The 26142-nt window shown below is 37.3% G+C and overlaps 1 protein-coding gene across 1 annotated transcript in view; it reads right to left on the bottom strand.

Annotated features, from left to right (window-relative positions):
* OSBPL3 (oxysterol binding protein-like 3) overlaps positions 1–26142 on the bottom strand; it is a 42391-nt gene that overhangs the window by 4274 nt on the left and 11975 nt on the right. Inside the window, exons 6-18 of the mRNA XM_010288759.1 lie at positions 24761–24887; positions 23773–23876; positions 23547–23639; positions 22815–22971; positions 20347–20477; positions 17459–17566; positions 14509–14643; positions 13719–13812; positions 10393–10643; positions 8367–8504; positions 5574–5637; positions 2551–2629; positions 334–478 (exon numbers count right to left, since the gene is read on the bottom strand). Coding sequence (XP_010287061.1) covers positions 334–478; positions 2551–2629; positions 5574–5637; positions 8367–8504; positions 10393–10643; positions 13719–13812; positions 14509–14643; positions 17459–17566; positions 20347–20477; positions 22815–22971; positions 23547–23639; positions 23773–23876; positions 24761–24887 — 1626 coding nt within the window. The remainder of the gene's footprint in view (positions 1–333; positions 479–2550; positions 2630–5573; positions 5638–8366; positions 8505–10392; positions 10644–13718; positions 13813–14508; positions 14644–17458; positions 17567–20346; positions 20478–22814; positions 22972–23546; positions 23640–23772; positions 23877–24760; positions 24888–26142) is intronic.

Raw genomic sequence — 26142 nt, 5'->3', positions numbered from 1 at the left:
GCAGGAGGTATATGGTAGACCACCTTGTGCCTACCTCTCCCATCAGACAGAGTAGGTTTTTAATCGTATTTCTTCCTTTCGCCATACTTTTCTGCATCTCAAGTGGAATCACCTGAGAAAGCTGTTGCTTCTCTTTCTTGACTGGCTCTATCTAATGAGTGGCAGTTCCTTCAGAGTTAAGGTTTCTCAAAGAATCACAGGTAATTACAGCAGAACTATAGGAAAATACAGCTTCTAAGCAGTTGTACTGAGCTTCAGTAGAGAGCATCCACCCACTGCTGTGTCTGTTAGAAAAGGCACTGCCAACATTGCTGTGGTTACTGCTCTGATTACCTTTATGAAAGTCAGTTTACAGTGGCAAGTGTCATCGTGAAGATTTTTGATGATGATCTCTCCATAGTGTTCAATCCATCTTTGCCCACTTAAGATGTTATGGATGCAAGATGTCACCTTGTTCCATGCAAAATGGTCTTTAAAACTGCAAGAAAAATACACACAAGAAAAATCTCATGCCATGTTCAAACAACCTCATAAACTTGTGAAAAAAAATTGCAGAGAACTTGTATTAGAAAAGCTCCACAAAACTATTTTTTTCTGGAATGCCTCCTCTTCTTGTCCCACACCATCTCAAAAACAAACCCTATGACAACAATACTGTCTCCCAGAAAACACTTTTCACTTCTGCTATAAACTTTGATCTTGAACTCAGTTTTCTCTCAATTTATTTGTCCCTCTTTACCAGTTTTAAGTTTCTAAAAGTAATCATTCTGATATCTTCTATTGGCTGAAATGCCCATTTCATAGCTTGTGACACAGTGACAACTGAATACACAAGGACATGAGTCACCAGAGTCATCAAAAGGCTTATTGAGTGGAATGACCTTGGCTCGGGCTCTCAAGGCTGGGAGCCTATGTGTGTGCCTCAGGCAAGAGCAAAAGTTCTCATCAGGTAGTTCAAGATAAAATTGCACACTGTGAGACAAGGAGAGATGAAAAATACCCATAGGTAATATATCATTTTACCTTTTATTAAAGAAGTATATGCTCTTATAAAACACCTTTATAAAACTTCAAGTAAAGGAAAGTCTCATGAAGACTTATATTCTAAAATTAGTTCTGGGTATTGATAGCCAAGTCGCTACTTGGTAAGGTACAGGGTAAGCTTACAAAGCACCAGTTTCCCCACAGCAACTGCCTTGCACACATCCCATGAGGATATAAGAATCTTTCCTTACCTCCCCTTAATCACTTGCTTTCACTTTCTGCTTTGTAAGAACATGCACAAGGACAGTTTTTACAGACTAGCAGATATGCAGCCAATTTAAGTTAAGCTTAAGCCACGGTAAGTTGTTTTCCTGCCCCTTCCTGCAGGTTACGGTATTTTTAGCGTGCATAATACAGCATGTATTTGCTCAAAAAATAACCTTAATACTAATGCTTCATTTTTACCTATAGCCTCAGTACCCTTTTTGTACCCAATTCTATATCAGATACACAGGGATACAAACCGGCACATGGAGACCACACATGAATCAGATAATTTTCCAGTTCATCAGCCCACCATGGGCCCTCATCCGTTAGTTACCTTGCCTCTGAACCCCCACTCACATCCTGAAGACCTTTCACTCCACGGCTTAGGCTAGCCACTATGAACACAACACATTTTATACATTACCTTTTGGATACTATCTTACTACATCGCAATTTTACCCACTTAAAAGAAAAAAGCATGCTTAGGCGCTTAGTCTGGTAAGTGCTAAGTTCTTGCGTTATTTTTCTTTTTTCAGATGTCAGAATAATTAATTTTGTAGACTCTCTTGGGAAAATAGATTTAATTGGACACTACTCAACCTTTAGATCTCTGGTTCTGCAAACACAGCCAAATTTTAAAGGATTGTAATTGTTGATCTGTAACAGGCATTCTGACAAGCCAGCATAGGAATACTGCAGATTTTTATTAAAAAAATAAATTAGACTATACTCAACACGTAATTACACTGGCTGCTCACTTCCTGGGATAATAAACACCAGGTATGCAACTGGTTCTATTTAGCACTTACAATAATTATTTATCAGCCTCACCTACAGACCAGGACCCCATGGTGTTAGGGTCCGTACAAATATAGGTACAAAAGACTGCAACAACACCACCACCCTCTCCCTCAAATACATATTCAAGCAAAAGAATTCATAGCTTCCTCTACCACACAGTTTTTCCCTGTGAGTTTAAAATGCATATGAAGCTTGAAATTCAACTGAAGTATAAAAGTACCAACTTTGCTTTTTTCAAGATACTTAGGAGTGATGTTTTTTAATTAATCTTTTGGTTTTTTATAACCCTTGGAAAGAGTTAGCACGTCTGTTATATGCTTCTGGTTTTGGTTTGTTCCCTCCTCTCCTTTCTTTTTAAATTAAATCATAATCACCAGTTCTTCCAAAGGTCTAATACAGCACAGCACAGCTTGTTCTCATTTGGACAAATGTGGCTCCAGTGTGTGCAAGTATGTCTGTGCCTGTGTGTGAACAGCAATGCACGACGCCAGCACTTACGCTGGAAGAGTCACATGTGTTGTACCAACTGGAACAATTTCCATGGACTTTCCCCAGAATTTGTTTTTCCATCTTACATCTGAAGGAGGAAAAAAAAGAAAAGGCAGGTTTAGTCATAAGCATGGGTGAATCATTCTATTTCTGGGTTCTACTTTACTTTCAAGAAAATAACAAAGTGCAACATAAAAGTGTTCAAAGAATGATGTGGACCTTCGAACATGGTTTTGTTTGGTTTTTTTTTCATTACATTATCAGTTATTAAATAGCAAAGTAAAAGAGGTTTAAAAGTTCTCTCTCAAAAACTTTTTCAGAAGAGAGGAATTTGAACAAGCTATGGACAGGATATATTTATCTACAATTCAGTTGCTACTGAATAAATGCAGATATTTCCAAAAACGAAAGCAGAATTTCAAATACAAAAATATAGCAACTAAGAACATCCACAGTGAAGAAGCAAAAGAATGTTTCAAAGGGCACAAAATTGCAGAGGGATTTAGTCCAACTTCCTCTGTAATTTAATTGGCCTTCTGAATCACAGAAAGACGTGTCCAAGCCTCATGTCATTTCTCAAAAATAATGCAAGTTTAGCCAAATTTATTGAGCAAAAACACCTGGAAGAGAAAGAAACCTGGACAGAGAAGCACAGCAGAAGGGGCATAGCATTAAATTAGACTAGATAATCAGACAGCAACTTCCATTGTAACTTCAGAGATCAGGGGAATAGTATCCTTGCTGTACTAGATGCTGGGAACTCCATCCCCTGCCCAATCTGAAAAAGAGGGAAAAAATAATCTCTAGTCTCAAAAAGATGCTAGTACTAACACAAGGAAAACCAAAACACTTTTTCCTATGCAATGTGGGGGGAAGCTGTTAAGCTGGCTGTGAGACAGATGCTCAAACCATAGTTAGGGGATTACATATCTCCTCAGTATATATGTTCATGTGATAGGACTGAGCCACACCAAGCTGCCTACCATTGCAAAGGCTTGGATGGGACATAGGGCAGAATTCCTCATGAAAAAAGTAACCCTCTTCTTATCACTTGAGAACAGGACCTTTTTTTTTTAATTTTGAAGTTTGATGTTGGGCCTGCATCCTTAGTGACAGCAATTCTTTTGTGATTCCTATACCGCACAGTAAGAGTTCCAAAACTACCTTTGACTATGATGGTGTTGAGCCAAATTCTGTACTAGCTTTCTCTCTTCTGCAGTGGGATGGAAGAGAAAGGGCAAAGGCACACCCTGCTGAGTTCAACAGTTAAAACCTATTATCAGACTGTGTTATGTTCCATGTTCTCATAAATGGCACAGCTGTCCCACAGAGATCAGTACATGGGAAACATCTTGGGAACCAGTGTGTAATTTGATTATGCAAAAATTTTAGGACAGGTAAGAAAAGTGTTATTTTCAAAGCTATGCTCAGAATAATTCAGGCACAGATGCTGTAATAGCTGGAACTTTCTATTCTGCATTTCCATTGTTCATGTATCCACACTCCTTTACAAAAGCAGAGTCACCATCGTAAGTCAGGGAACACAATTTCCAAAATAACTGTCCCTGTCGGAACCCAGTCTTCTGGCTCACTAGACATGATCAAGACGTTTCTTGATGTTGAAGCAGATGAACTGAGGTCAGCGTCTGGTGGGATGACAGAACTACTCTAGCAATGTTGCCGAGGACCGTCTCCTTTTTAGCTGAGGGGATAATACGGTAAGTGAAAAGCTCTTTGCACACAGAAAGAACTTACCTCATTGACAAGCTATCTTTATGAACTTGATATTAATCTTTCCATATAAGTTAATATAGCCCCATAACAAAAGGCCACAGCATTTACAAACTGCCCTTGCATTGGAAAAAAAATAATTGTCTAGATCTCCCATAAGCTCAGCTAGCCACATTTAAAAACAGAAGAAAACAAAACCAAACCCCAAAACCCTGCAGTACGCTGATTGAGTCTCCTGTGCTCATTAGGACCAAATCTCGGATTCTTTCTCATTGATCAGATTCTCAGCTCTCACCTTTACAGAAGAGCTTTGTTCTCTAAACAAATCTCTCTGTTGTCAAGATCTGTTAAACAAATCAGTCTCATCAGTTCTTACTAAGACAGGCTTCTATCTAGTCTCATTTATATAGTATTCAGTTACTGAATAAATTTTTGTTCATCTCTGCTTTTTGGCTAAGAACAAAAGGACTCTTGTACCTGTATTTGGTTACAAAGCAAGGAATTATATTGAATAATGAAACCCATACTAATGACAGAGTTCCAATTTCTGTTCAGTATGGCTCCATCTGTAATAACTATAATCAAGTCAGCAGAGTCAATCATAACAGAATTAAAGGTTATAATATGGCTACACTGTGAGTTGCAAACCTCTGGGTGAAGGAATTTAACTGAGTTAAAAGGCACAGTTATGTTCTATGTACGCTTCCAAAAATATCTAACCACACAGATACTGTGACTGGCTGACAACTTCACCAACATTACACAGCAAACAAAGCTCCAAAACAGTTTTTTTGAAACCGAATTTTAGTAGTCAAATAGCATAAAATCTTACATACTGTAATAATGCCAGCAGAGAAAGACATGGTAAATATATTTATCCTTTCTGTTATGCTTATTTTTGGAAATTTTTTGCAGAACAGGTTTACAAGATCTGCCAAGGTTCAGGATTTAACCTGTAGTTTTTCAAGCTGTGTTCTAGCTTGTTTGTTTTATAAATAGCTTGAGGTACAATTCTTGTTTACTAAAGACCCCCTGCAATAAACCTGATTTTAAAGAAATGCACGGCACCTCCATGAAAAAAAAAAAAATCAATGTTATTAAAAAAACTTGAATGTTTTTATAATGGCAGAAGATCCAAGTAAGAAGCATGCACGTAAGTATAAGCTAGCATTTCTTAAAGCCATTCTAATACAATTTAAGCAGGGAATTTCACCTTTTCCCAATTTCTGGATATTTCATGTTAGACATACAATGAAAATATTATGAACACTGTAAAAGTAAATGATAGACTGAAGAGTTACCTTGCCAAAAAGCAAAATTCACAGATTCAGCATGGCATGCAGAAATAGGTGGATGGTGACTGACCTAATAGCAAGACATGAAAGGAGAAAAAAAAAAAAGATGGAGATATTAACAATTGAACAGTCATTTTGGTTTGGGTTCTTTTTTTTTCCCCTTCATTTTTTGTTCATATATGGCATATTACAAATTGAACATTTATTTTCCTTTTACAGTTGTGTCCTGAAGGGGGAGTCAGTGAGATTAATAAGGTACCGAGACCTAAGAAGCCGTGAAAGAAATGGGAAGCACTTATTTTAAAAGGCCTGTGAATTTTGTTTATAGAGCGAAAATCTAATGATACATTTTGTACATTGTCTCTAATGTGATAATTACATTTAACCTTAGGGCCCCCTTAATATATTAATGGAAACCACATATAGACAAAAATAAAAAAAAAAAAGAAGGGCCAAATTCTTCTGTGCAGTAAATACCCACAAAACCCTGACTATGAAGGAGAAGACAGTGATCAGCATCTCTGAGGGGGCCACGGGTGGAGAAATCAAGCCATGAAGTCCCATCCAGCAACCTCTACTACTGCAGTCATGACACCCCAGGTGTTTCTAGTGCGAAACTCTAACCACACACACTGCATTTTATCAGCTTTGGGTAATAGCACATACATGAATTAGGGCAACCACCAAAATAGCAAAGCAAGGACTGTAAGTAAACAAACAAATACATAATGCAGACCATGAAAAGGAAATAGTAAATAATAATGTAACTGCACAAAGTCAAAGCAGCCACTCCTCCTTGGCTGTAAATTCTCCCTTCTGGGTGAACACGACTAACAGCTGACCAGGACCAACTCTTTGATGTGTAATGCTTACTGTTCTTTTGACAAAAACAACTTTATTTTCAAGTAAAATTGCTATTTCCCACCATGAATCTAATTTCTTAACCACCTACATGGCTCAAGTACAGTTTTACTTTCTTCTTTATTACTCATTTTGCAAATCTGTTACTGAGCATATTTTCCACAGGCATCCAGTTATTTACTGAACATCCTCTATTTGGTTAAAAAAAAAGAAGAGAGAACAGTACTAATTACTCTCAGCTATGCCCTAATCCACCAAGAGCAACACTCTCTCTCACATACTGCACCCAGATTAACCCCACGTCATACTATAATTCATGGGTTAAACTTAGCGCTCTCTTAAACTGTTATAATTCTAGAGTAAGGTCATGGTGCTAAGTGGAGTTATTCTAAACTCACTCTAGTAATATAACAGAATCTCTGTTATTTTATACATTTTCTCTATCTATCCATGGATTACATACTATCTGCACTAACGAGTCATCTAAATTAAGCATCAAAATGCTTGCACAAATGAGCAATAAGCAACAGCTCCTGATGCAAAGAGAAATATTTAATGCTTGCAAGCGGCATGAAATTTCTTTCCTCCTATACTGCCCTTCCTTCCTAATATTACTCCATCCCATACTATTACATAACTTCACCACTCGATAAACTCATGTCACTTATTGCATGTCTTAGAACAATAGTTGTTAACAGCCCAAGCTCCCTCATGTATTAAAATTCCTCTTTAGAAAAAATAGCCTTTGTACTGATTTATCTAATATCAGGGGAAAATCTCTTCCTTTAATTCCATCTAACATTAAGCTCAGTACCAACCTTTATTTACCACTTTGTCACTCCAGTTTGATGATACAGTGGTAACTACAGTGCTCTATACACATCACCTTAGAACTGAAGTAACACAATGAAGAACCAGATATAGGACTTGAACTTTAAATCTTATTTTTGCTTTGACTGTTTTGCCTTTTTTTTTCCTCCTTATTTTTACTCTTCCCTGTGACATTTACCAAGACTAAGGGAAGATCACATAGCACTCCTTTTTGTCAGTTCTAAAACATAATGTACAAAATGTTGTATCTTCAGAGGTGGTCTTCCTAAAGGAATCCTCTTAGAATGCTTTCTCTGATCAAATTTCTAGGTTGTACACCCTTGCCCACTGCACTTTTTGCATTTTTTGGAGGGGGTTATGTCTAGACAGAACAAGACAGCTTTCAATCATTCTTACTCTGCTAGGCACCAGATTCTTTAAGTTTTACCTCTTTTTAACATATGTGGCAAGCTTAGCAATTTTGGCAGCTTGGCTGGTTTAAATTTAGTATTTTTGATCCATACTTAATAATAATTCTCCTACTGGGGAATTATTTTCATAAACACTCAGGCCTTGATGTGTTGTACACAGCCTTCACCTACTAAGCTGCGGTACCAGATCTGAAAGACTTAGCCCACAAAGTGCTTGGACAGGAAGCAGAAATATTCATGGCACCATAGAAAATACTAGCAGTTGATTGACTCACACAAGGGATGTATTTGTTATAAAAGAAGACATTAAACAGCTGAAGATACAGTATTTTTAATGATCACACAAAAAAAAAAATGACAAGAATGTGAATGCTTGTTGCAGTTGTGATCAGATTTCAGCATGGGGAATGGCACTCTACTTAACCAAATTACCTAGTTACTGGAGTAGGCAGCCTGCCAAGCCTTTCCTTCTCGAGTGTCAGCTGTTGGTTGTCATGTTCCATCCCAGAGTTAGCAGACTTCCCTCAAAAAACAATTTCCTTCATTTATGATTCTGCAACGTCCCTTGAGTTTTGCTGGGCTTAGGTTATGTAAAGTAATTTTGTATTTTGCTATTAATTCCAGAGGATTCCAGCCATGCATTTAGAATTAAGCAGTGTATCAAGTAGCAAATCTAAGGGTTGCAGCATAACAGTACCTGTTCTGCAAAGAACTGGAAACCCTTATCTTCACGAATACATTCATAGGTTTCTCCAAGCACAGGATTAAATGGCTTACTTCCAGCTCGGTAGTAACTGGATGCATATGCAGAGACTGCAAAGGCAGCTATATACACCTGGGGATAACATATGTGGAATTCTGATTAATTAATTTACCACAGCCATGCACAATTTTTGTTATACATTCTGATTCAACAGAAGAAAAAAAAAAAAGGTCTTATCCTGACATCAGAGTCTGCATTTTTCCCATCATTTGCAGACTACAAACATGCATGCCTTTTGCAAGTTAAGCACTAGCGCACACATTAGAGAATTATTCATTTTTCAGAGAGTCATTCAATGGTCCAGGAATGGAGTTATTAGGGTCAAACACTTTCATCAACTCAAAACAGCATTTCTGAAAACTGTTCAAAACAGCTTAGCATTCTGCAACACAGTTCAAAGCAGTAACCTTAAAAAAATCACTGTTTGATTTTGGCTTTTGTAGTTATGGTCTGTGATTCTATGGATCTACCAACTGTCCTTTTCCTAAACATGGCACAGGAAGTATTGGATGAGTTTTCACCAACTTTGATATTTCTAATGCTGTCTGAATTGAATTCCCTTTTATCTACTGTGTGCTATTACCTAATTATGAAACTGTTCTTGATTATGACTGAGACACAGGTTAACCCCTTCCAAATTTTTGCAGTCAGCTCACGCATAATTCCTTCTAAACCTGAGGAATTAGAAGTTGGGGTTGTTCGGTTCAGGTCTCTTTTCTGCCACTTTTCTCCCTTTTCATTCCCCTTTCCTCATCTTGTGAAAATGTAGATGCTCTCCTTTCACAATTTCAGAAACTGAATTCACTTCGGAATGGCTCTTTTATGAACTATTGCAATTACTATGCAACAGCTAGCATTAACTTTGCCTCACGAATTTCTCAAAGGCACAGAATACTCCATTTCTGAGGTAATTTCCAGATGCTTGGGTATGGGAAGGAGGGAAAAAGCTTCTTTTCACTCCCATATGAACTGCTACTGCTCATTTCCTTTTCCTTTTAACATACGTTCTCAAGAGAACAAAAAAAGCTATGCGACGAAAACCCCAGTTAATATCCACACCCTCTGTCCTGAGAACAGACACTAAATTGTAACCCTTGCAGAGTGGCAGAATGGAGCAAGAGGCTTTTCAAACACTGTTTATAACATGACTATTTACATTCATTAATAACCTCATTTTAAGATATCTTGAGTTGAAAAGGCTTAATTCAGTTTAAGGGACAATCTATAGCTTTCTTTTAAGAGAACTTACAGAGCTTTTAATCCTTTATTTATGGGCTTACATATTAGGTAGCTCTTGTGCACCTGGAAGCAGAGCAACTGAAATGCATTTTTCTCTCATTCTTTTGCAAAATGCTGGATTTGGGGTTCTGCACTGTCAGAAGATGACCCTGTTACTTAACCAACATATATTCATATTGCATGGCTTTGAGATCCTGAACATTTTTGATCATCCCCAAAACTTCACAAAACCAGTTAATAAAACAAATGGAGCTCATTTAGTTTATATAAAAATATCACAGTAGTGTAGGGCTGGAAGATCCAGCATCCTCTACGCACAAATATGTTACCAGATTAGACACCCTTAAAAGAAGATTTATTGTACCTTTCATACTCAAGAGGGAAGTATGTACATTCAACCCCTTTCCCTTTTTGCTGTAAACTTTTAATCTTACAGAGTAAGAGCTGAAAAACAGAACTAAACTACTTCTTTGTTGTACCTTGCAGGACAGCAAGGTACTTGAAGAGAGAGACTTCCTGACAAAGCAACAGAAATTTATAGAAGAGTCAAAAATAGTGGGTATGCAAGTATGTACAGACACACATTTGGAGCCTGCCTCTCTCAGACGGGAAAAAAAGAAAAATGGAACAGAACATTTTCATTTCTTTGGCAGATTGTTTTTATATTTACTCTATTCTAATTATATGGAATGTTACTAAGTATTTGGAATAACATATTTACCATCCGTTCAAATGCGTTAGGCGTATGCGCTGCTTTATCTAGTAGTTCACTGTACTCTAGCTCCTCGCAGAGACGCTGAAGGGTGTTAAGTGGCTCATTTAATTCAACAGGCATGGCCACTTTGGAGAGATCCTTTCCTATGTTATTTCTCAGGATGTTCCATAGGCTGATGTTACTTGTATTAGGACACGGAGCTGGTAAACATGTTCTTCGTTTAGAACTGCATCCCATTTCACTTTCAGAAATACAGTCTGAAAAGGAAGGAAGTGGCAGAACAAGTCAATTCACTGTTTACTTCATTTCAACCCCTTTGCAAACATATGTTAAAACACAACCATCTTTTTTCTGTCAAAACTTCCTTCCACCCTCACAATTCATTCAAGCATTTCACTTGTGGTTTGAAGATAGTCTTTTATAAAAATAATAAAATTAAGACCAAGATTTTAATTTCTGTATGTTCACTGAGGTAAATGCCAGGTACAAAAGATGCATGAAAAAAATCACCTTCCTTCACCTTGCATGCTACAAGAAAGGTTCAGGCTTTCCACTGGATTTGAAAGAGTAAGTATTGTAACTATTTTATTTTGTAACAGACATGGATTCCTAGCTGTTTAAATGACATAAAACCTCCCTCCTTGCCAGAGCTTCAATTAAGTTGACATTTCTCAGAAGGCAATGCGTAGCTTACAGATCCAGGCATAACAACAACTCCTACATATCTTTTTCTACTTTTTTGAATACTCCTTCCAGGGAAATTTACTGCACCACAGATTTACATCAGGCTTTTCCACAGTGCTCCCCATAGTGCTTAGCATTTAAAAAATTTTAGTGATGTTAGATTTTAGATATACCCATACGTTGGCAGAGAAATGGCCTGTTTCAAACATGGAAAAGCTGAAGCAACTGTGAAGCTATGGGTTTGCTGAAGATTAAAAAAAAAGACTCATGTCAAGGGTCCTTGACATGAATATCTGAGGTCTGTGTTGCTGTATCAAAGCAACAAGAATGGGATAAATAGTTCAAAGTGTGCCATGAAATGATTTGTGGCAGGATCAAAACTAGCTCAACAGAGCTACAAGCTTCTGTAACAGGCAGTAGTCTAAAGTGATTACATTGCTTAGTTGTACATCAGTCTTGTTTCAGAGAGGAATATGGTTGCCACTACAACAACATATTTTATCTCTACATGTCTTTAGAAGCACCTAGGAAGCTCGTGCCCTAGAATCAGTTACCATTTGGAAACATTCAGGTATAGCCCCAGTCTGTCAACCGCTGTCCTCATCTGGCTTTCCTCACATAGCTTTGTCTTGGAGGAATTAAAACAGCACTGGGCAGCCCATCTTTCCTGTGCTGCACATGCCCAAAGAATCACTGCCCTTAAGCACACAATTTCAACCAGTACTTCCTCTGCCGGTCCACTGACATAAGCATGATATCAGCAGCGTTTCCAACAGTGACAAAGTACAGATAACCACAAGGGCTAACTTCTCCATCACTGCCATGTATGCTAGCCCATGCCTCAGTTGGAGGTTTTCAAGTGTAATCAGCAGCTTCAAAGTTTTGAGGAAGAAGTTTCCATCTTTCCTGCCACTCACAAACTAGAAGTCCTAAAATCTCATATGATCAAGTTACTGTAATAAGGACAGGTGAACTATTTGCAGTCTAGTGCCTCTCTCTTCCTTTTTGCATAAAAATGGCACAGGCACTACAAATCAAAAAATCTACCTGAAACATTTAGACTGTTAAGAGTTAAAAGGTTGGCTCCTACACTTCCCTCTTGGAAGAATTTATTTAATATCAGAAGAGGCCAAAAAGAAGGCTGTTCCCTTCGATACCTCTGGAGATGAAGGAGGTAAATGCTAAAAATTTATCCTTGTCCAAAAGAGCTCTCTGAAATGGGATTTGGCTATGTCCTTTGACAGCTTCTGGTTAAAAGCAGAATACTAATTGACTGAACTACATATTCTGGACTGGCCCATTAATTGAGGTAAACAGTGACAAAACAGACCAGAAAAACAACTAAGATATTCAGATACCAATTTTTCCATACAGTGAAGTTTGCCCCACCCCCCATGAAAAGAAAAGCCCGTGCGGTTCTGGTTTGCAAGAGTTGTGACAAATGGCCAGCAACAATACTGAAGGAGATCAAGACATCTGACCTCCAGCTAGACTCAATGACTTTTAAGGCCAGACTGGACCATTATCATCATCTGGTCTGACCTTATACATTGCAGTGGCCAGAGGATTTTATCATAATCCCACAATTTATGGTTCAGCTAAAGCCCTGTGGGAAAAAGACATCCAGTTTGCTATTAATGGGAGTGGCACGCTGCCCAAAGCACAGAAATAGCAGGTACCAGAAGCATGTGGAGGTGCTGCTAATACAGAAAAGCTTCAGTGATAGTCTTTGTTAAAAGAAGATGAACAGCCACACTAGTACAGTTTTCTAAGGTCCAGATCATGAAATAAATCAACCTGTATTCTTTCCCATCTTTCAAAAAATACCCTTCATTTTTAAACAGTTACAGAATACAACAGATCTCCAGGCATATCAAACTACCCAAGTTCATAGAGATCCACTGGTCCTTGAAGATGATCAGGAAACAGCTGCTAGTAAGAAACCACTGTTCAGCACTTTTGAAGTTAAAAATATATTGATAGAGTGGGAAGAACACCCTGTTTAACTGAAAGGAGTTGAAGGCACAAAGCCAATTAGTTTGTTATGACCAATTTTTCTCCCTCTTCTTTTGATTCTGTCTCTAATTAGCAAGGCAGTTAAATAAGCAAATGTACTAACAAGACTATCATGATTAAAACATGCAAAAAAGAAATCCTTATGGTCATACACCAGGCCTGCCAGCGTGTAATTATTCTCATGTTCCTTTAAACACAGAGTTCTGCTAAAAACAACAGAACTCTGACTGCAGAGTCTAAATTGCAGACTTAAAAAACACAATGACAAGAAGAAAATTACTTTTTGAAAAAAAAGAAAGCAGCTAGGCCTTGCTACTTTGAAAAATCCCATAGCCATGAGAGGAACTGAAAAAGAATGGGAGTTGCACCAAAGAAGCCAAGAAAATGGGTGTTTCTCTGCTCATACAGAACCACCATCCTGCTTAATCAACAGTGCCTGGGCCCTGTTAATCAGATTAGCCAGAATGTGCTGTTCAAAACCAATCTGAGGCTGTAAAAGAAAAAACACAGGCTGTTTACATCTCAAAACCTGTAAGATCAAATTACTTCTAGGAAGAGGGAAAAAAAATATCCCAAACAAAAAGTAACAAAGAAAAATCTCAGAACATAGTATAATGAAACACTGAAGTTACCTAAAGTTTGTCTTTCATTCTCCATGTCATTGCTTAGGTTATCTTCTGAGACATTATCACTGATATCACTTACGTATGAGTCATCATCTGATACCTGAGTGTGGGGTGGGGAAATAAGCAAGATATGTCACTCATTAAAATAACCCCATATGCACAAGTTACTTTGCACTGCAATTATTGTTTTAATAGATCTGAACTGTTTAAGCTGTGTTTCAGTATTACAGGAAAGTACTAAGAAGTCCTAAGAAGACACAGCTGAGTTTGGGAGAGATCACCATCACTGAAAATTCAACTATTCTTTTAGTGGAGTCGGGTTTCATCTTCTTGGCCCCACAGCGAATAAGGCTTTCCTCATATCAAAAGCCACGTTTTTTATGGAGTCCGAGAGAGATGACAAAATGAACCATTAAGTTTCAATATGTATGACATCAGCCCCAAGGCACCTACAGGTACCACAAGGACATGTATGAATATATATTTGTATGATACAATTTCTTAAGCACCTGTTTAACAACTCAAGGCAGACAGTACAATATATGCAGTATCTGCATACTAGCTACCTAATTGCCATTTGCCTCAATGTGCATTTAAGACTTCTCCATAATAACTGTTACATTTTACTGTGAAGAGACAATGACAACAAATACACACATGCAGAATATTAATTTCTAAATGTTTTGAAAATTTGCATTTTCTGGCAGTCTGATATGCAGTTAGCACTCAGAAAGACTGCACATCAAGTAGCAGATAAGAAACTACAAGAGAATGATGTCACTCTTAATGCTCAGACCTCATTTTCTGAAGAGCTAGCAGACAGTAGGACTTCCTGTGCATCAAAAAATTCTGTGAGAGAGTCAGCTATAGACAGTCTGCTTTCATTGGAGACCTGGTGAACCAGACCTCTGCTTTCTTCTCTTGAATTTTCCTGCTTAAAAGAAATAGAAAGTTTTGAGAGAAGAAGTACCACAAACAGCATTCATGCATGCAATTCCACAGTCACATAACTTAAAGGGCTGTAAAACACTGGAAGATTGCACATGCTCCTCTCCAATTTAGTGAAAAGTAGCATGTGTTTCAAAGAGGGATTTAAAACCAAAGTAAAACAGATCAAAGAGAAGAAGAAAAAAAGGGAAAAAAAGCAATGCATATTCAGTAAATCAGTTATGGCGCTGCATGTACCTTTTTATTAAAAAAAAAAAAAAGTAAAAATGCTTTGATATTTGAGTGATTTAGCCAGATATACAAAAATGTATCATCAAAAAGCCCCCAAAAGAACAAAACTCACATCTCTCTATATTACAACCCAGTTTCACATTCTCTTCTGATCTTAGCAAATGAATTAGTCTTTTCCTCCCAAGCCTACCTTAATGCAAAGCCTGCAGTGCAGTGGCATACAAAATTCAGAGAGGCCAGGTTGCTTTCTGTGTAACAGCAATGTTTTCCTAGCTCTCTTTCTTCACTAGATAATTTTCTATGCTGTGCTTTGTAAAGCCTTCCTTCATATCCACATCCGAGATAGCTCCATGTTAACGAAAACCAACATATTAAAGCCACATAACTGACATTGCTTTTGCTGCTGCAGGCACATTTGACTGCCATGGAGGTCTCGGTAACTCCTCTTCAGCTCTACAGATCATTGGTGTAAGCAAAGTTCCAAAAGGTGGCCTAGCAAAGGTGGGGTGACCAGTAAGACTTGGTTCATTCTGTGGATGCAGTAAAAAAATGTTGGAGAACACTGTGCACTATTGTTTTGCCTGGTAACTCCAGCAATGCTAAGGAAAAGGAGTAGCTGGCCCAAAGGAGTGTATTAGCTACTCTCAAGCTTTTCTGCCTGAGATGCTTTACTAACTTGTAACCATGACTGCCCTATCATAATTTCGCAGGAAGTCTAGTGTTTTACTTTCAGAACAACATAATGAACAATCTGACAAGTCTACAATCAAACTGACAAATCTTCTTTCAAAGCTTTTCTGCTAGTAGATTTTACTATAATACAGAATGTTATTCAGTACATGCTGATAATGATGACATGGTAACAAACCAAACTGTTATCATACAAAAGACTATTTTTAAATTTTAAAAAAATACTTCTGATATAGCAGCAAGAAAAGAGGAAACCTCAACATTGTCTGTTCTGTGGGAAGGAAGTTACACTAGCCTACAAGTAAAAAAATAAGTCTTACACGCGCAAGCATTGCTACTGGGATTGTTTCCTATCCTATTATGAACCTGAGAAGGAAAGTGAGCAGGAAAGGTTCATAAAAGAACAGCAAGTTTTTGTATCTTTCACATGAGAGTTTCAGGTGTCCTTCTTTCATGTTCCCACTCTGGCGTGATAAACTACAACATAAACTGCTCATTAGACAAACTAAACTTTCACCTTATGCAAGGGCTTGAGATACTAGTTTATACTGCTTCAATTTTCACAGGTCTGTCATAGCACCTGATGTATCATTTAGAGCCAAGCTTTGTGCAGTGGCCCTGTCTTCCTCACAGCAGCACTACTGTACATAGTCCTCAGACAATGAAACTTCTCCAGTATAAGTTACTTCATCCTTAAGTTCCATCCCAAACCATGCCAGAGGGAATTAGTGAATGAAATCTCTAAAGGACCTTTTGAAAGCTATTTTTGACTCGTGTGTATATAGTGCATGGAACAAGTTTCAGAAATAATCCACTGTCATTGCAATGACCTCCACTAAATAAGAAAAGAACTCCTGAAATTAAAAAACAATGCATTAATGCTTGTCTGGATAGCAGTGTAAGTGCTGTTCAAATTCACATGGGATTAAAAGCAAAAGGCATCAGAATAATCAACTATCTTAAAGAAAAAAAAACAAAACAAAACCTAACAGCTAGATATGACCAAAAAACAGCTCTATTAAAACTCAACCAGAAGTGAACAGACAGAATGACTAAACTGTCTTTAAAAATAAAAGGAAATAATAAGTTGTATAAAACCCCCAGTGTTACATCCACCCAAATTCTAATGAAAGACGTATACTGCAAGCACAGCAGAAGTCTCTCTGTGAGTTAACATTTAGGAAAATCCATCAGAAATAACACAGTTCTTGCTTCCCTCACTGGCACCATTAACACCTAGATCCGATGATCTATAAATGCACCATACTCACATGCATTCTGCAGCAAACCAAAAAATTGTCTGAACATCAGTACTTCTCAAACTGGCTAACTGGATATGTAGAAGACTCCCTGGCTTCACAGAAAGAAAACTAAATGGCTGAAAGGGCTCTTGTACATCTCATTTCTGTGATCCTTTCATGGAAATGTCCGATAGCTGTTCTGAACCTTACATGAGTCACACTGGTAGCCAGCGTTCTGGGCTCACAATATTTAGACAGGCAACAGAAAGAACTACAGCACTTTAAAGTTAACAAGGGAATAAGGGGGAGAGAAACAGTAGCATGAGGGTAACAAGGCGGCAGCTCTGTTCATGCTGAATGGGAAGCGAGCAGGAGGTGAGGGAGAACACCAGGAACCAGTAGCAAAAAGCAATGGAAGTGTGCTCAGGAAAACTGCTCACAAGAGAAGTCTTTGAAATCAAATACTACACAATGCATCATCAGAAATGACTCATAACCATGAAAGCGGACTCATTTTGCTAACACAATACACCATAGGGAAGACAAGAAGAGCAGGACAAGATGCAGCTATGCAGCACTGTCTAGATGTAGAGGTTTGAGGAACAGACACCACTGAAAGGGGAAATCCATACCCACCTTCACCAAATCTGGACTTGATTTTGCATTAGATGCTGAATCAAGGATCATAGATTCGGCATGTATTCTGCGTAACCGGTCTTTAAGATCTGTGTTTTGTGCTATTGCCTGGAATATTTAACAAAAATATGGGCGATATCAAGTTCTCTCAACTAACTTGAACGTGGCTTTACTATGTAAAAAGGGGCTAAGAGTATTGAAAGTGCAGTATAAAACATGACCACCACACGATTTTTTACTGGTTCAGCAAATCACTTATAAATGCTTCAAACCTTGCTCCTTATCTCTCAAATTAAAACTATTTTTGTTCAGTGTGAGGGAAAAAGACACTTAAATGGAGAAAAAAAGCCAAAGATAGCAGGGATATTTCAAGTTACTGGGTTTTGCAAGCTGATTTAATAAGTTATAAAATAATTTTGTGCATCTTTTTTCTTTTCAACCTCCCTTCCTTCACACCCCTGTTCTCCAGCCTAGCCTCTCTCAACATTAATTCTTACTCTTGCCACATCCAATTTTTTCCCATCAGCCTGGTATACTGACAGTTCCCTTTGTCTTCCACTGACAGAGAAATAAGACTTAAATTCAGACAGTTATAGATACAGTATGTATCCTATCAGCTTATAGTGGCAATGATCAGAATAAAAAGACTCTACTGCAAACTCATGTTTGTTTTATGTAATTTACTCATGCTGGGTGCATCCGATGGACAGATATTAGTTTGAGTAGACTTGTAGGAAGAGAATACTAATTTTGGAACAGTACTGAAGACTTGCTGCCCATTTTAGTGATCTGAATCTATACTAGAATGCGGAGAACCCTGCTGTTTACATACCCGTGTTGTCCCACAAATACTTCTGATTTTGATAGTAATTTTTCTTGGAAGTAGTCTTGAGGGCAGGAAAGACAGTAAGCTCAAAGTGATGATGGAGGGGAGAAAGTAATTTCTGGCTTTACATATGTGTGGTCTGAATTTGCCATACAGGCACATATCACTTCTGTGTCAAGCATTCAAAGGGACAGTACTGTGTCATACCCACAATATCAAATAAGTGCAAAAACAAATTTACACAGATTTCCTGTAATAGCATCTTCCAATTTTCATTGTTTGCTACAAGGTGCTTTCTTCCTTCTATTGTCTTCTTCCTCCCCCCAAAATAATAATATTGTACTTTTCCCCATTCTGTATTTGCTTTTCTTAGACTGTGTGTAGGTCAAGGATACTATCTTAATGAGGGAGAAGCAGAGAGAGATGCTAATTTTGTGGTGTTTTATTCACTTTAAATCTGTTCACTTTTCTTCCCCTGCCAGGCTGATGAGAGCAAAATAGACTTATGTTTGACAGCTTTCAACCTGTAAGTCTGATTTTTTGTTCCTCATGTACAGAAAACAAACTGAAATGAACAACAACAAACACTAAATCAAAGTCATCAACACAGGACTCTCTTGCAAGGTAAGTCTTAGAAATACGTCAAGTTTATCATATTTGTACTTCCATACGTCTTCAAAAGGAAGCTTATTCCTTTCTCCTGCAGGATCTCTGCTGTACAGGGTGACAAAATTTCTGTTGGCATCATGGCTTTAGAGATCTGCAGGCTAAGAATAGCTCTCACAGGTACTAACCTCTGGCTGAAACTGCCAAGGTTAACAGATTACTCCTAGATGGGCTACAAAAGGCTTATTAAGTATCAGGTAAAACCTAAAAATATGACTTTTAAAAGACATTTAGAGGATGAAGATGGACAACAGAATTTTATTGCTCAGAAAAAAAAATCATGCTGAGTGTTCACTGAGTTCAGAAATCTTAAAATTGACTTTTTCATATAAAATGGTAGGCAAATAACACTGGAAAAATAAAAGTCACCTATTCAAATATCAGAAGTGGAACATCTGAAAGCCAAAACCAAAGAAGTACAAATGACTGAATATAGTTATTGTGCAACACGTTTCAACTTTCTCTAAATACTATGAAAATATCACTGCCTCTAAAGGTCTAGGCAAAGAGGCATATTGTTCGCTTAAAAACTGTAACCATATGCAGCTTTTGTAAAGCAAAGGGAAGTTTTCATACTGAAATAATTCTAAGATGATCTATACCATGTTTATCAATGCCAGAGAGTCTCCCCTGCCTCTGATTAGGAATCTGCAACGAACACTGAAATTTAAGACCATGGTAATGATGGCCTTCGCTGCTCTGAAATCACATCACTGTCTGGTTGACATGTTCAAACATGACCAGCCTGAAAGTTCTGGTCTCAACCAATTACAAAAAACACACCAACCAAAATCCCCCTCCTTTTTAAAGAGTGCAATATTTTGTCATTTAGAACTCTGCCCTAACGGCTCCATTGCTGCTTTTAGACAACTAACAGATAATTAAGGTTGGAATTCAGTATGAACAGGTTGTACTTGAATTTGCTTTGCAGCGCCTTGGTGCAGCATGGTGAAGCTCTAGTGCATAAGAAGGGACAGCTGAGTGCTTTCAGCCACTCTCACCTCTATTTTATGCCAAGTCATACAGCGAATACTTGAGTGCTGTTTAGGAAAAGAAAAGGAAAAGGAAACCCACAACCTACAAGAACTGAGTGATTAAACAGTGTAAGTTTCGAGGAAAGTAGACTCATTGTCACAGAGCAGTCCTCTGATTCTGAACATGAAATGATACAGATTATACTATATACCTAAATCAATCTATCAAACTTCAGTGATTTCACAATACCTTTAATATTTAAGAAAGAGTCTTTGAACACCATATATAATAACTTACTATGATTCAATACTGCAAATTCTAGCACAGAACAGATACTAAAGAAACACAAATTAACTACCATAAAATTTTATGGTAGTATCTGATGACAATGAAGCTTGCTGAACTTCAGCATGTCACTTACGGATGTTAAGGCATTCTTCAAGCCAACTATTTGTGCAGACGGAGATGAGGATGCATCGTGCTCCAGCATCTGCTTCAGCTTTTCTCTCTCTGTAGATATGGTGCTGAAAGCTGACCTCAAGGTGAAGTAAACTAGAACCATTTCATAAAACGTGACAGTTAAAAACAGCTAACAATTGTATAACAACCAATTATGTAAAACTTCAATGAAACATCATTTATGGTGACAGAAACAAGAATTTAGGTTGAGAGATCCAGGATGGGTTACTAAAATATTAATAAAGGTTATGGGGTAGATTTTTTTAGTAGGAGAAATGTTTATGGTGAATGCTACTATATTAACTATATTAGCCACAGTCAAAATTACTCTGATTATTTGTGATGGATGGCAACAAAGCTAACTAACCACTTCTGCTCTTCACTTGCTTTTGTTCCCCAATTAGATTGAATCTTCAGATGGTCATGACTCGATTCCACATTCCTTTAAAATTCCAGTGGGGGAGAAGAAGAGAGGGAGGAAAAAAAAGAAAGGGGGGGGGAGGGGAGGGGGGGATCAAAAAAGCAGCTGTAACACATACTGTGCCACAGCTATAGGGTTAGTAGTTTCCCCACAAGCAAGTTCAACTTGTTAGGTGATTTAGTGACTCAAAGGGTCAGATCCTGAGTGTTGTTCACAGTATGCTGCTACTTCTACTCCTTCCTGAGCCAGTGTCACTAGCCCGAAACTTTTACATCAGACAACAGATCATGCAATTTTAAAATCACTACATTTTTAAAAGGGGAAATGCACTTTCCTCATTTTTTTTACTTTTAAGACATTTAATCTTTTCTTTAACCACAAGGAACAAATATTTATTTCAGTAATACTGGTTTATGTAGGATTTCAACATTGATCTAACTGGAGAATTAGAGAATTTCTGAAGGCCTAATCAAGCCTTGCAGTACAGTCATGAAAACTGCCAATGCAAAAACATATCCATTTACAGGGAAATTAAGATATAAAATCTGAGCATGGATTCACGGAAAGGGCAAAGAACAAGAAATTTCTGATACCTCTCTCTTCTAATCATCCACTCTGAGTTAACCTCACTTCACTGAGTATTTGATGTAACCTAATTTACTTTTCTAAGAAAATATTCTTAAGGTATGTTTCAACACTGCAAACCATTACCAAAGCTAATTCTCATACTTTAACCTACCTGAAGAAATCTTTAACAGTATGACGGGGGTGGGGAGGAAGATGTATCCACTATGATCTATTTTGTTAGCCTTTCATATGTGCATGACATGACCAGCATCTTCAGTGACCTTAATGTCATTTAGTAAATTGTATGCTAACTTAAATTTTCAAGATTACCTACTAAAGTACTAATGTTACATTTTATTTAATTTGTATCAAAAACTAAAGCAAAAGTTTTCTTCACTACCCTTTTCTGGAAACGGTGGGGTAAAAAGCAACTTTGGAAAAAAATCTTTGTACTTTTACTAAAACAACACTGTATTAAATGGTACCAAGTTAACTGTCCCCTCAAATGCATGGGTCAATCAAATGAAAATTTCCAACATGGATGTTTCAGGTAAGATGATCTTGAGTAGGTGATTTCTTTGCTCTGCTTAATAGCAACTATTCTGACTGTGCCCCACCCCCACTTCTTTTCTCTTTTTGGAAAACATACATCACATTTGGCTATAATTGACTTTATAAAGTTTACTACTTAGATACATTCCTTACATAACAGACTCAAGATACATCAGCACCAGAGGGGAAAAACAAGCAAAGAATGCTTATTGATAACATCAACCATTATCTTGTGCAAAAGGGGACGAAGTCAATACTCCCAAAAGTCTTTCAGATATAAATACTTAAGTGTCTTCCTCACCAAGACCACTTAAACAATAAAAACGTTTCTGTGGTGAGGGTGATGAAGCAAAGCACTGCTAATGAAAAATTATTTTGAAAGAAGAAAACATTTCTAGTCAAGCTGCCCCTCTGGCTGCTTTACATGATTTTACTCTTCTGTATTCACTAAAAATAGGTTACTACCATAGCAACCCTTGCATCACCAACAAATGCTGACTCTGAAATACAGTGAAGCACACCAAATAGACAAACATACATGTGCTCTTATACACACACATGCATGCAAACACAAAAGAGTATAATCTGCGGTTGTGTTTATAGCAACTGATTTGAGGCTTTATACCTTTTGGCAAAAAAATACAGTCTAGGTTTTTAGCACATAAAACAAAGGGCTGTCCTTTATTAAATAAAGTTTTTAAAATGTGATGATTAAGCCACTTTTTTCAAATTACTCAAGATCTCAACATTTGCCACTCCTCAAGTGAGTTAAAGGTAGGGAGAGCGTTTTCTGCTTTTTCTAAACATTAAACAGGAAGCATTCTCAGAAGTCACATCATTATTTAAATTGTCATGATACAAAACCACATATGAAAGATAATTTCGTTTACCTTTATGTGCAATGTGAAATAAGTCCTCTTGCATTTTAGTAAATTCTGATGATGTTTCAGAGCCATCAGAGTAATTTTTGTCCTCTACAAAATCTATTGTAGATAAGTTCGGATTGGAAGCATGCAGTCTCATAGGGGCAGAAAACACTGAAGGCACCTGTAAGGAGGACAGCCATTTGGGACGCTTTTAGAAACTGTAAAGAAAATTTTGTTTTATTGTACCCATCTGGGTTACATGTTGGAGATACGAAAAATGGAAAAAATACTGTCAGTTACCAATAGGCTTGGAATGGATGACACCTGGCAAATGAAACCACAGATATAACTTTGCCTCAGATATCATAAGTGAGGATTTGGCAAAACTCCAAGAAACAAGCCCATTAGGAGCTGTAGTATATGCTATACTATTTTTCCCCACTTGTAAGTATCTAATCACATGGCCTCTGGATGCAAACGTGCACAAAATTATCTGGAGAATTTGCAAAAATCTGTACTGATAAAAAGCTCCAATACCACAACCCCCCAAACTGCAGCGAGACTGAAAACAGCACAGATCATATTGCAGATATTAATGACAACATATTTGTGTTTTGTTTTAATATATTACCACTTAAAATGAGCTAGCACAGGACATTACTTAGAAAGGATTCTTATTTCCTAAACTGGTCACAACAGGAAGTGATCAATAACTAAGATTTGGAGAAAGATGGGCACTGAAATGACTGAAGTTACCTGTAACATTCCTTTAGCCTCCTTCCCAACAACTCTGGATCGCCACCTCCTGTGTGTTCTCTTTTCCTTCTTTGGGCTTTCGAAAGGTCCAACCTTTTAACAACACACAGGATGAAAATAATACAGATTGCCATAAAACTAGCTGAGCTAGGAAAAAATACCTTGATCCTTTAGGATTTAGGATTGTTTTTTGGAATTGCAAGGTTTTGGTTTTTAAACAACAAACCTGCATAGCATTTATAGCAGGTGCTGAATATGTCCTGTGAAGAACATCCATGCTCTGTAACAGTTGGTTCATTTCCAGTAAATATGTGTGACAGTTGGAGAGGTCTGTTTTGAAGAAGAAAATATTTTCAGTTGCCCTAAAGTAACAAACACACTGAAAGTTTTTTTCTTTGTAGGTTAGTCTTATTTTTGATTGTAGCTAGCTTAAGTTATTCACTGACTAAAAGCACATTATTTGACGACTGGATAAAAAGCTTGTATCCTTCTATGTTCAAGTTCAAATTCAAAACATTGAAAAGCACCTATATGGTGTGTATAACGATCATAATATTTTATCCTAGTTGCTTACTTATATGAGAATTGCTTATTAAAATTGCTTAAATATGCTTATTCTTATATGAGAGTAATGTGAGAATTACTGCAGTCTGGGACTAGTCAGAGCTCCTCATGGTGATGGTAAAAATGCCATAGGCATCAAGACTGAATTGTACATTCAAAGCAAGAGATGAGGCTCCTCTATATTAGAGCTGAAGCTCACTTGGTAAACTTCTGCCTAGCAGTAAGTATCACATAGACACTACCAACATGAGAAAGATCTTCATGCTCTTTGGAAAGCATGAAAACAGAAGGTGACTTTGAAGTACAAAGACTTAGAGCTTTTTGAATGACTAGATTTTGGATGCTTCTGTTTTTTGAATTCCCAGCTTAAGAAAGTTCAAATCCTGCTACTGAAGGTGATGTTTGTATATAAAAGAAAATGTACTGAAATATATAGGTTCCTTGAAGAGATGCCCACAACTGATACTCCCACATCCCAAGTCACTAGCCCTTTGAAAACGAGTAGTCAGTTAATCAACAACCACCCCTTTCCTCCTTCCATTTTTAGAGAAAACTCTAACTGAAATGACTACTTACAGTGTAGCACTCTTGTCGTCAAGAGAACTAGGGAAAATATGAGGCTACTTTCAACTGCCTTCAAATACAATTACCTCTTGAGCATTTTTCCATGTCTTCAGAGGACTGTAGCCAAGATGAAATCCTGGACTCATTACTCGAAAAGGAAAATGACAGGTTACCTCCAGTTGACAATGAATTCTGTTTGGTCAAGCTGCCCGCCTGTTCCAAAGAAGAACAAGTGGTTACTAACAAACAATATTTTAATGTTGCATGCACAAATTTTGACAACCAACAGTTGAGGTCCATGATCACAGACAAGGACTGAAGGCACCAATAACCTGGAGGAAAAACTGTTATGAACTAGACTAGGTGTACAGTCATTGAGCATAATGTCAGGATATCTAATGTAACTGTGGTCCACAAGCAGTAGAAATACTAAATGAACCATAAAAATTTGCTGAAAACTAGATTTTGAGGAAGGGCAAAATTCTGCATAAATTAAGCCAACTTAATACAATTAAAGCACCATATCAGAACAGGACCAAATTCAGACATTCTGGTCCTTCTCCATGCTCCCCAAAGAAGCCCCAAAAGTAACTTAAATGTAACATGCACGTATTTGTTAAAGCTATTTTTCAGTGAAGTAAGCAAGATCTACTAGACGTTATTTACAAATTTTACTCAAGGTTGTATGATTTTAGCATGGATTTGGCTTGACGGGCCTTAATACATCTGTGACCATACACCTCATTTGTGTAAATACTACCCTTTTACAACATCTCAGTAACCATTTTCAAACTTATCTCATTTTCAGCAGTACCCACTATCAGACACTTCAAGAGATGCTGGAAATTCTGTGTAAGAGTGAATTGAGAAGTACAATTAAGTAGATTCCAATGGGAAGAAATTTCTACCCAGTACTGTTACCAGTTGATTGTGGCCTATAATGCTGTCATCTTCTCCAATGAAACTACAAATAATAGCCATCAAAATGCCTAATTACTTTTAGACTTTACTAAACCTTTCATCTTTAATAATATCTATGTGAGGAAGTTGCACAAATTGCATGATTTGTCAACATCTTGTTTAAAATCAGTTTTAAAATGTTTCATCTCAAGTGCCATTACATGATGACTTTACTGGTTATGAGAAAAGCTTACTAAATTGTTTGTCTCTTCTCTAAAGCATACACTTTACAAATTTTGTTACCTTCTGCTCACCTTATATCAAAACTCAGGTAGTACTAGTTTTAAATCTATTCATAGGAAACACATCATCCGCATCTCAGTCAGTTGCAGTTTTCTTAGTTGGTCTTTTTAAATTTCCAATGTGAGCTCCAACTTGAGTTGCAGAATAAGATGCACTATCCATATGATGTCATTCAGTACTGTGCCAATTTTTATAATTAGTATGCAATAGTAGTAAGCATCAATAAGCACACTTATTTTTAAATTAAGCTATGTAGTTTAGCTGT

This window comes from Phaethon lepturus, unplaced genomic scaffold (genome assembly GCF_000687285.1).
Source record: "Phaethon lepturus isolate BGI_N335 unplaced genomic scaffold, ASM68728v1 scaffold10990, whole genome shotgun sequence".
NCBI classification, from domain to species: Eukaryota; Metazoa; Chordata; class Aves; order Phaethontiformes; family Phaethontidae; genus Phaethon; species Phaethon lepturus.
Note: the sequence above shows the minus strand (reverse complement) of the source record. Positions and strands in the feature narration are given on the sequence as shown.